This window comes from Elgaria multicarinata, chromosome 2 (genome assembly GCF_023053635.1).
Source record: "Elgaria multicarinata webbii isolate HBS135686 ecotype San Diego chromosome 2, rElgMul1.1.pri, whole genome shotgun sequence".
NCBI lineage: Eukaryota > Metazoa > Chordata > Lepidosauria > Squamata > Anguidae > Elgaria > Elgaria multicarinata.
The window spans coordinates 37,370,251-37,382,294 of NC_086172.1; the positions used below are offsets into that span (position 1 = coordinate 37,370,251).

The window sequence follows — 12,044 nt, forward strand, 5'->3', positions numbered from 1 at the left end:
GTCGTAAGTAGCAGTGCTTTGCATTTTAGGTCATCCATTGATTTGATATCCCCCTCCCCCCCCACGCTTAATAATAATTTTAAAAGTTTCGCAAAGCTGCCCCCACCCAAAAAACAAACAAACAATTTGTAAATAAAATGAGGCCCTGCCTTGGCTGTGGCTTCTTCAGTTCGGTGTTTAGATGGATAGCCAAATAGGTTTTGATTTTAGATTTTTAAAAAATGGGCTTTGTAAATTTGCTGTTTGAGGTGCAAAATAAATGTTAAAAGGTGTTGGAGGGTTGGAGAGAGAAGCGAAAGGAAAAGAAAGAAAGAAAGAAAGAAAGAAAAGAGAGGAAAAGGAAAGGAAAGAGAAAGAGAAAGAAAAAAGCGAAAAAGAAAGAAAAGAAAAAAGAAAGAAATAGAAAAAGGAAAGAAAGAAAAGGAAAAAGAAAAGGAATGGAAAAAGAAAGATAGAGGAGAGGAGAGGAAAGAAAAAGAAGAACATTCTTAAAACAAGGAACGAAATATTTTCTGTTTGGGGAAATTCTAGCGAGTTGGGCATGCAGAGCGGAGGGCTCGTAGTCTCCCGGCGCGCATCTTCTGACCTGTCCTTCTGTGCCACCCTCTCCCCGCGGCAGACGTCCTAAACGCTCCCCCCCCCCCGGCCCGCCTGCCCAACCCCCTCTGCTCCCCCCCCGCCACCCGTCGCTGCTGCTGCTGTTAGCGTGGGCCCAAGATCTGGCGGCGGCAGATGAGCTGCAAGCGGGCGGCAGGAGGGGCGAGCAGATTTGGGACGTTGCAAAGGGGCAGCGAGCCGTGAAAGCGGCTTTTGTCGACCGCGCGTGCCGCTCGCGTGGCGCTCGGAGGACCAGAGTCCTCCTCCAGCGGGGGGGGGGGGAAGGGAGGGAGGGAGGGAGGAGGAGGTCTGGAGTGTTTGTGAGAGGTCGAGGGAACCAGACGGGGAAGACTGATTCCCTGGGAAGGAGCGAGGAAGGGAGCAGCGGATGCTTTCCTGGTTCCTTCCCAGTGAGTGTGCCCATACTTACTCCGAAATACTACCACCACCACCTGGCCGCCGTAGTAGTAATGTACTACTGGAGAGATCCGGCCCTCGTCCCCAGTCGGCCATAAAGCTCACTGGCTGATTTCACCGACTCTCAACCTAACCTACCGCACAGGGTTGTTGTGAGGATAAAATGGCGAGGAGGAGGAAGACCGTGTAAGCCGCCTTGGACTCCTTGGAGAAAGGTGGGATAGAAATGTAACAGCTAAATGAACAAATAAATCGGCCCCTCCCCCTTGTAAATCCTAAAGCTGCCCTCTCTACTTGCAGGGACAAAGTTCTCGAGCCGCTTTCAAAGCCGGGATCGAGGGCCGGAACCCACATGCCAGCCCAGCCCTGGATCCACGTGGCTCTCTCAACCCAGCTAATGGAGGGTGGCTACAAGTAGGCAAAACTGTACTGTCGAGGATCTGCTCTAGCGGATCTGGAGGGCAGAGAAAGGTTGGGTGGCGGCGGCAGCGGGGCTAAATCCGCAAGCGGGGGGGGGGGGCGAAGGAAAACAAACAAACTCCCACCGGAGAGAATCAGTTGTGTAAGTTGCCTGGCTTTTAGCTCGCCTTCGCTGCTTTCTGTTTGCCATCCTCCCGTTCCTTCCCATCTCTCCTTCGAAGCAGGCCTCCCCTGGCAGACTTTCTGGAGCTATCGACCTCTCTCTCTCTCTCTCTCTCTCTCTCACACACACACACACACACACACACACACACACACACAAACACACACACAAACACACACCCCTGCCTGCCATTCTCTTGCCTGTCCACCCAGTTCTTGGAAAAGGAGAGGTTGTTAAAGGGAAGAGAAGGAAGTTAATACAGCCTTGCTGATTGGATTTATATAGTAATCGGGGGCGCTTTGCATTGCATGGTACATTCTGTCCCCGGCTCAGTTGGGGAGTCTCTCCCTGCTCCGCTCCATCTCCCTCCCGAGGCTGAGTGAAAAGGAGGTCTGTGATAAAGGGAAGGAGGGTTGTGGGGTGTGTGTGTGATGCTTCATCTGCAAAGCCAGCAAGGCAAACCGAATCGCATTCAGTTCTTCTCATTCGGGGGTGGAATCAAGAAGGAGGTCGGTCTCACAGATGAAACGAGAAAACTACCCGCCTACTCTGGAAGTGGAGGGATCCATCGATTCAGAAATTTCAACCCGTCTTCTCCGGGACCGTAGTTCAGGGTTTGGCATCCAGGCCAAGAGGCGAGCCGAACAAACGGCAGACCAAAAAAAATATCTGAGTCGTTCTGACGCCTCGGGGTGTGTGAGTGTTGTTTGTGAGTATGTGTGCAAAGGTGTGTGGGTTGAGTGTGTGTGAAAATAAAACAAAAACAAAACACCCTGGAATTTAGTTTTCTAAATATTTCTATTATTATCCGTTAACATGCCACAGGAAAAAAAGGTTAAATGTTGAGAATAAAAATGAAAGACTGAAATCTGTGGTGCCTGCCCTAGGGTGATTTTAGACTTCGGGCTTAGACTCTCCTTAGAGGGCAATGTTTATTACCGCTCCACAGGAGGAGCAGGAGGGGGGCCCTATACAGGGCTGACTGACCACGTTTTGGAGCATATTATGTGTATTACTTCATATACTCCAAAACCTCCTCTCTCTGCCCCTCGATTGGTACCACTTGGCAATGGAGGCTGGTGGCTCCAATTTCGGTGGGGCTGTGAATTCATTCTGGGTTTTAGTCAGAACCAGTCAGAAAACTCAAGGAGCTAGCCAAGGTGCTGAAGGTTACCCTAGCTGGGCTGAAAACTGTTTGCTCCAGGCCGTCCAAGTGAGCTTCTTGGCCATATCCAGGATTAGACCCTTGTAGTCGAATTCATGTTAGTCCAGAAGGACGGCTCACTGTTCCATATTCACAACCAGGATGGGTTTCTCAAATCTCCCCTTCCCTTGTCCTGCCTTCTGTGTGTGTGTGTGGGGGGGGATAGCGAATCTTGCCTAGAAACCATCCAAAGTCTGCACTTGAAGCGAGAATGGGAAGAAGAAGCGGTCCAAACTTAACATTCCCCTCCACTGCACCATATGAGTCTTGAGGGTTATATTATTTATAAACTTTTCAATGAGGCTTATTTCTGAGTAGACATGTGTAGCATCGCACTTGCTAATATTGCTGAGAAGAGCCTGTGAAAGGGTCACTTTTACTGGGGTGTGCATAATGGTTGAAATGAGTTTAAAGAACCAAGGGCTATGAGAAGTAGTTACAGACCCACCCGATGAAGATTTAAGTGCAGCTGATTTGAGAAAGTAGAATCGTAATGCAGAGAAAGCTAAAACCCACATAATCCTCTGTATGAGGAATGATCAGCTATTCTATGTTAATAGAGAGGATGCTGTTCATGTGATCTGGACAAATGGATTTCCCAGGTAAATGGGTATAGAATTGGAGCCTAAATGGCTTAGGACAGGAGTAGTCACCTCCAGATATTTTGGACCACAATTCCCATAACCCCTGATTAGGGCTTGATAGAAATATCTATTTATTACATTTCTATATCATCCCATAGCTGAAGCTCTCTAGGAGGTTTACAAAGTCGTTTTTTAATAATAACAATAACAATAATAATAATAATGTTGTAATCCAAAACATCTGGAGGGCATCAGACCAAATGCAGAAGGTAAACTCAGCTGTTTGGCCCGTTAAGGAGCCAGAATGGGACTTCACCTGTTAACCATATGGAAGCAGCTTTGAACTGTTTCAAAAGGAGGGATAATGAATAATAATAATAATAATAATAATAATAATAATAATAATAATAATAATAATAATAATAGCATTTTTTATTTGTTTCACCTCTTCCACCTTCTAGATGAACGAACTGCATTAAGATTTATTTTAATTTTATTTAATTAATTTTATTTATTTATTTGATTTATATCCCGCCTATATACAAAACACTCTAGGCGGCATACAAAGTTACAAAGGTTGTGTGTGTAGAAAATCGATAGCTCTTTAGTGTAATAACATATGAAAATGGATGCCTCCTTTTCTTCCCACCATTCTTTCCGCCTCGGTTAAGAAAGTTGTTTGCTTTTGGTTTGTTTGTTTTAAATAGTAAACATAAAACCGAACCGAACCTGCATGGGTTCAGTTCGGGGTGTGTGTGTCTTCTTTCCGCTAGTATTTCAAGGGGAGATTGTCATTTGTTGAGACCAGAGTTCCAAATCCCCTCGACCTTCTCAGCTATCCAGTCTGGCTGTTATCGGGCGGAGGGGTTCTTGCCTACGTAAGCTGCCGCCTCGGGATCAAGTTTCTCGGTCTTTGTTGCTTTGGCTGCCACAGACCAGCACCGCTCGTCGAACGGATGTCGCCCGTTTCTTTCCTTCGAGCAAACGTGAGTTGGGGACTGCTCGGCGCTGCAGACGACGCTTGATTTCTTCGGGAGGGAGGCGGCGAGATGCTGATGAGGCGAGGCGATTCCCTGACCCAAAGGTGGGTCCACACAGACCCGAGAGGAGAGAATTCGGAGTCCGCAGGAGTGAGGCGACAACTCCAATGGAAGATCGAAGGAGGAACGCACGCATACACACACATACACCCACACCCCATCTTTCAGAATATTCGGTCCTGGCCTGTGTTGTGGGTCTGTTGTGTGTGTGACGCATTGAAATAGTTCACGGGTGTGACTGTGAACGATCCCAGCAAGAGCTGCCTTTCCCCCCTCTGCGCCTCGGGTTTCAGCAAGCTAAGCCCATCGGGGAAACACGTGGCCAACCAGGCAACTCCATCCCTTGGGGCAAACCAGAGGAGCTTCTGGACGGGATCTTTGATCAGTGGAGGCTAGTGGCTCCGATGTCAGTGGGGCTGTGGTTTCAGTCAGAACCCTAAAAGAGGTCACCAAATTAGTTCAGCACCTTGGATAGCTCCTTTAGAGCGCTGACTAAACTCTGGCTGAAACCCAGAGCGGATTCACAGTGCCACTGACATCGGAGCCACCAGCCTCCACTGTTTTTGACGCTGCCTGCTGGGTGGCAAAGGAGGTGGGCGATCTCATGAAAAAACCTTCCCTGCCGGCCTTTCTGTTCCAAAGCCGAGCAGTTTCGCCATAAAAACAAAAATAAAACGTAAGAGTTCAGTGACACCCCAACCCCTCCGGACACGTTCACCTTTCCCGGTCAGCCCTCCCCCCCCCCCGCGCGCCCCTTGGAGCAGCCAGCCACAAGCGTTTGCCCATGGGCGAAAGGGTTAATCTCTCCTGCGGGTACAAACAGGTCCGCGGAGTCTCTGGCTGGCGACAGATGGCCACTTTCTTCGGGCCACAAAGGGATGGGATGGAGAGGCGGGCGGCATACAAATGGGTAGGTCACGTGACCCCCTCGGAGCTTGACGTGGGCGACCATATGGCGCGTGCCGGGGAAGGCTGAAGGGAGGAGTGGGGGGGAGAGCGAGGGGGCGGGGCTTGCCATCAGCCCTCACCAGGGGGCGCCTCCAAGTCCCCGCCCCCTGCCCTTCCCCCGGCATGAGAGCCTGGCTATATAACGGGAGCCTCCTCCTCCACGCAGCCTCAGAGGAAAATAAATAAAATAAAATAAATAAAGGGGTAACGCGCCCTCACCCAAGGAAAGCTTTCCAGAAGCAACAGGGTTATGAGACCGTCACTGCAAAGGACACGCTGAAGAAGGAAAGGTAATTCTGAGCCTTGATTCCCTGGGTTAGGCAAGGGGAGCGCTTGGGCGAGAAGCAGGGACTCTTCTCCAGGCGGAATCGGTGTCTTGCATGACGGATATTCGTAACTGAAAGGGGGGAATAAACAGCCCACATCCCATAAAATAAATAGGCAACGTCCCATCGCGTGGATGGCTTTATTTCTACAGGACGCGATTGACTCTATTCTAATCCAATATGGAAGAACCGTTGAACTGCCTTCTCTATTTTCCTTTTTAAACGGCATGCCTTATCGGCGTACATTGGGTGGGACTCCCAGCCAGAGCCTCATTATGTTTACTCAGGAGTAAGCCCTATTGATTGCAACCTCAGCTGCTCTTCAAATTTTATAGAGCTAAGCCTTGTGAAGGGACGGGGGTGGGGTGGGGGTGGAAGAAATGCGACAGAAAAGATCCAGCGTATTTGTGCGTCGTGGCTGGTTGGCACTGATTTGGGGAAGCAAAACGAATCCGGCGGATCTTGCCCATCCGGCTGGAAGGAGCGGGCTGCCGTCTAGAATCGAGGTTGCACCCACTGGTAGTCGATCTCGTCCCATTCGTTTCACTGGGTCTACTCTAAGTAGGACTAACGTGGAATACAGCCCTCAGTGTCTATGTTTTGAGGGTGGTGTGGGGCAGAGAGGAGCAATTTCCACTCATTTGATACAACTTCGCTGTCCTTTGAATGAAGTTTGGAAACTAAAAGAAAAGAAAAGAAAAGAAAAGGGGAAAGTCCATTTTGGAGAGGGAAAAGAAGCAGCAGACGTTTTGGTACCTGTTCCAGTCAGGCGGGACAGGGATGTTTTGAAGTGCTAGATGAGCAGAAGGTCTCAGAAGCCACTAATCAATTCAACCATGGGGCTCAACTGTTGCTTTTTGATTGCACTGGAAAGGAGACTTAACTAGCATCGCTTGCCCGGATAGCCTGCAGGTTTCCTTCCATCCCCCTCATTAGCAAACGTTTCCCCAGAACACTGAAGTTCCTCTAAGACAACCCCTCCCTCAAGGGGGGAGGGGAGGGGAGGGACGGTTTATTAGGCGGTGACTGCACCTGATCCCCCGTCTCGACGGCCGAGTTTTTCTTGACTCTGAACAGTTGGGAACTCTGTACTGCTATTGTACAGGATGGAATCGGCAGCTATTGTGAACAGGCATGAAAAGGAATAAATCGTGCCCTGGCGGAATCATTATTGGCAACTTGCCCTGTTGAATCGGTAGCCGCCGCCGCCGCCGCCTCTTCCTCTTCCTCCTCCTCCTCCTCCGCCTTCAAAAGCATGTTCTTTTCGATGGTGTCAGTCAAATTTCCTTCTACATATAATCTCCTTAGAGCCATTGGCACGAATATAAACAAGTTACATAATGCTATTTGAGGCGATAGATCTCATTGTAGTGCAGAGAAAGTTAGACGTTTGTTGCTTGGAGCGGGAGGGGAGGCGGAAGGAGTAAGGGAGGGTAAGTGGGGAACATCTATAAGTGATTGGGATAGAACCAGTCTGGATGGGATGTCTTGGGTGACATTCATTGCAATTACGATGATCACGTTCCATGGCTTTGAATGGAGTGGCAATTACAGTGCTTCCCAAACAATGCCGGTCGTGCGATCGAATGGATGTTTGCTCGGAAGTAAGCCTCACTGTGCTCAGTGGAGGTTACTCGCTAGTATGTGGGTTTAGGATTGCAGCCTGGAGTGATGCCCTCTTTGTGGCGCCTCTGTTCAATGTGTCCCTCTTGTCTCATCTCTTCTGTGTCCAGAATATCCCAGGATGACCAAGTCGTACAGCGAGAGCGGGCTGATGGGGGAACCGCAGCCCCAAGGGCCCCCCAGCTGGACTGACGACTGCCTCAGTTCCCAGGACGAGGAGCACGAGGCGGACAAGAAAGAGGAGGAGCTGGAAGCGATGCACGCCGAGGCCGAGGTCGACTCGCTGAGGAACGGCGAGGAAGAGGAGGAAGACGACGACCTGGACGAAGAGGAGGAGGAGGAGGAAGAGGAGGAGGAGGAGGAAGAGGAGGAAGACGACGATCAGAAGCCCAAGCGGCGCGGGCCCAAGAAGAAGAAGATGACCAAGGCTCGCCTGGAGCGCTTCAAGCTGCGGCGCATGAAGGCCAACGCCCGCGAGCGGAACCGCATGCACGGCCTCAACGCGGCGCTGGACAACCTGCGCAAGGTGGTGCCCTGCTACTCCAAGACGCAGAAGCTGTCCAAGATCGAGACGCTGCGCCTGGCCAAGAACTACATCTGGGCCCTGTCGGAGATCCTGCGCTCGGGCAAGAGCCCCGACCTGGTCTCCTTCGTGCAGAGCCTCTGCAAAGGCCTGTCGCAGCCCACCACCAACCTGGTGGCCGGCTGCCTGCAGCTCAACCCGCGGACGTTCCTGCCCGAGCAGAGCCCCGACCTGCCGCCGCACATGCAGCCGGCCAGCGCGCCTTTCCCGGGCCACCCGTACGCCTACCAGTCGCCGGGGCTGCCGAGCCCGCCCTACGGCACCATGGACAGCTCCCACCTCTTCCACGTCAAGGCGCCGCACTCGTACGGGGCGGCGCTGGAGCCCTTCTTCGAGAGCGCCCTGGCCGAGTGCGCCAGCCCGGCCTTCGACGGGCCCCTGAGCCCGCCGCTCAGCGTCAACGGCAACTTCTCGTTCAAACACGAACCTTCCGGCGAGTTTGAGAAAAACTACGCCTTCACCATGCACTATCCCGCCGCCGGGCTGGCCGGGGCGGCGGCGGCGGCGGCCCACGGATCCCTCTTCTCCTGCCCGGCCTCGCGCTGCGAGATCCCCCTCGACAACCTCATGCCCTACGAGAGCCATGCCCACCACGAGCGCGTCATGAGTGCCCAGCTCAATGCCATATTTCACGACTAAGCCCTCCCAGGCGCACCGGCGTCGCTCGGGTGCCCAGGATGGCAACGAATCGACGGGGCGTCCAGCGACCGCCTGGCTGATAAAGGGGGCCGCCATGGCTGCCGAGTGCAAGGCGGAGAAAGGAAAGGAAAAAGAGGTGGGTGAAAGAAAGGAAAAGAAAGAATAAACCTTCCAGGCGCTAGAGTCATCTCTAGGTATTATCGTGACTGCCTTCAGGAGCAATGGGGATGCTACACGTGTCCTCTTCCCCTTCCCTAATCCACCCCCCACCCTCTCTGCCCCGAATCGAAACCTACACTGGGGATGTAGAAGAGATTCAACTCGCCTCCCTATTGATCTGATCGGGACAACAAAATCACAAGCAATAATTAGGATCTATGCAATTTTTTTTTTCTAAACTAGTCACTGGCCAGTTACAAAAAATAATAATAAAAAATAAAATAAAGAAAAAAAGTATATATCAAATCTCTATTTTTCAATCAGCATTTTTTCCTACTTGTTACCTTTCCCATGCTGAATTATTTTGTTGTGATTTTGTACAGAATTTTTAATAACTTTTGATAAAACTATTTTAAACCATGCAGCTTCATCGATTTTTATACGTATCGGAAACAAAGTAGAATTATATCTAATTTATACAGAATAATTTAAGTAATTTAAACCAGCAGAAAAGTGCTTAGAAGAAAAAAGTTGTTTTGTTGCCTTAGCACCTCCCTGCCCCCATCCAATTTCCTTTTGAATCCTTCACACACAAAAATTGCACAGAACCAGCAACATATTTTTCAAGAAACTTTTTATTTTCTTGCAGAATTCTACGGTCTTTTTTTAAAAAGGGATGGAAGAAGGAAACGGTTCTTTTTCTATTACAGTGAATCATTCCAACATACGTTTTGTGAAAACTTGTGTAAATATACACCCATATTCCAATAAGCAAATGCCAACACTACTTATCGTCCCAATCAAAAGCTGCTTGATTATCACATTCAATTTGCACTGTTTCTTTATGATCTTTGGACCCCACTTCCACCCCTTCGCATCGCGTGATTTTGAAGAAAACCCGAGATAACTTGAAAAACACTGATGTTTCCAGGCAATGTTAAATGCATGATTTATTATACATAGTCACATGGATCTGTGGTTTGTCATATTTCTGTCCAGGAGTCGAAAGCGAATCAGTTGGTTTGGTTTGGTTATTATAATATATACCGATTGTAGTCAGTAGTCTCAAACCAGTTTCAAACCATTTGACTCCGTAATTAGAACAATAATATAGTTATGCATGTACAATGCAATCCAGAAATAAGTGCTGTCTGAAATGTAACGCTGGTTCAACTGAAATCAATCTGTACTGTAATTTTGTTCGTAATCCTGTATATGACGGTGTAATGCACATTTGGAATTTTAGGAAACACACTTTTACAACGAGATAGTAAGGAGCCCTTGGTCAAATGTCGCATTTCTCTTTAAGTGTGATTCCTCCCCCCTCTCTCCCCCCCCCCAACTTAGTGTAAGCAATTCCTATGGGATTATTGTAATCGTTCCTAAAAGGTGCAACCTTGATTATTTGTACAATAAACTGAAATTTAAACGACAAAAAACCATCTTGAGGTGCTATCCAATAGAAACCCTGGGAGATGGTGGAAAGTGACCGAAGCGCTCCGGGCAATCTGATCTGGGGGCTACAGCGAGTTCGGTCTCTCCGCTCCGATCGCGTGCGATACAACAGGCGCCGTTCACGTGCTCTCCAGTCACATGTTCGCCTAACCCGTGTCCACCCCTCTGCAGCGCTGGGCCACAGCCGAGCGACAGTAATAGCAGCCCCACGAGGCCCGCCCAGTTGATCCAACTCCACGTGTTGAGAGATCAGTTTGTCGAGATGCCGGCTGTGGCTGAGACCGGAAGCCAGGCGCTCTGACCTGGAAGCGTTTCTCGTTTGAGCCCTAGGTAAAGGGAAGAGGGATCGATTAGGGTTGTTCAGTGGCTTCTCTTAAACATTTTGCATCTGTGATAGTTGAGCTGTGGTTCCGAACAGGGCCCTGAGGCTGTCATCAGACATATACTTACATTGGTATAATTGCCAATGTAAGTAAACCGGAGGAAGTGGTGGTTGGTTTTCACCCCTGGAGAAAATCGTATTCAGTTCTATTACTGTCTGGGGGCTGCCAGTTAAATTGGGTTGGAGGGAGACAGCCCTACTTTGTGTTTATACCATATGTGATAAAAAGTTTAGGGGTGCTAGCTCCTACACACAGGATTGCCCAGGGTTCACAGACATCTCTGGGCGTTTTCTCCCCTCCCCATGACCATCTCAAATATGATTGAAATAACTGTGTGATATTTAGATAGGGGAGAATATTGCCTGCACCCTTGTGTTTCATATCAAATGGGATTATTGATCAAGAACGCACATCCTCTCTCTGATTATTGTGATCTCTAAAGAAGTAACAACAAACTTAAGCCCCCCACCCCACCCCCCAATTTAATCTTGGGCGTATCCAGAGCCGGCCTCTGGCCCTTCCTGGGAATCTTGTCCTCCATCTCCAACAGAATCTCTTTGCTTGTCCTACTAAAAACTGAAATGACATCTTTGCCGCTATCTCTGACCTAGGGCATGAAAGAACATAAGAGGAGCCCTGATGGATCAGGCCAAGGGTCCATCTAGTCCAGCACTCTGTTCCCACAATAGCCAACCAGCTGTTGATCAGGGACCCACAAGCAGGACATGGTGTAACAGCAGCCTCCCACCCATGTTCCCCAGTAACTGGAGTATGCAGGCTTACTGCCTTGGCTGCTGCATTGGATAGTGCAATGAGTATCCAAAGCAGGTGTTATTGAATCAGGTTCTACTCCACACCCTGTTTCAGCACCAATGTTGTTTTTTCTCAAATGATGTGGGTTTCTCCCTGAATAGGCTAACCAATATATCACAAAGACATCCGATGTTTGTGAAGCTACCTTTTTCTTTGGCCCTTGTATTTCTATGGCACACCAAATCTTGATTTAAACAAAGAGGAAAGGGAGCAGCCAGATCCACAGAAATGCCATGTATTATTAAATGTATTATTGTAATAAATTCAAGAATAATTTTAATGATCACAAGAAGGGGAGAGGATGTACCTCTGTGTAGAACAACATGTTTTCCACCCAGAAGGTTCCTGGTACAATCCCTGGCAGTGGAGGCTGGTGGCTCTGATTTTGGTGGGCTGTGAATCCATTCTGGGTTTCATTCAGAACCCCAGAATTCTTGAGGGGCTATCCAAGGTGCTGAACCCAATCCCCAAAATAGGTTCAGCCCCACCAAAATCAGAGCCACCTCTGGCAGACAGTGCTGGGCTAGATGGGCAAAGTGTCTGATCTGGTATAGGGTCAAGTGACCCAACCTCATTGCCTTTAAAGAGAGTGCTGGCTGAAATTCACATACTTTGATCAATGTTAGAACAGTAGTATTATCCCCATATCGATGGAGAGCTGAGTCTGAGAGACTAGTGCCTTGCTTAAAG

At 49.2% G+C, this 12,044-nt stretch overlaps 1 protein-coding gene across 1 annotated transcript; it reads left to right on the forward strand.

Moving 5' to 3' along the window:
• The first annotated feature begins 5,531 nt into the window (after positions 1–5,531).
• On the forward strand, positions 5,532–8,658 carry NEUROD1 (neuronal differentiation 1). Its single transcript, XM_063118594.1, has 2 exons — positions 5,532–5,663; positions 7,433–8,658. The coding sequence occupies exon 2, from the start codon at positions 7,444–7,446 to the stop codon at positions 8,542–8,544; it is 1,101 nt and encodes a 366-aa protein (XP_062974664.1). The 5' UTR covers positions 5,532–5,663; positions 7,433–7,443; the 3' UTR covers positions 8,545–8,658.
• The last annotated feature ends 3,386 nt before the right edge of the window (positions 8,659–12,044 follow it).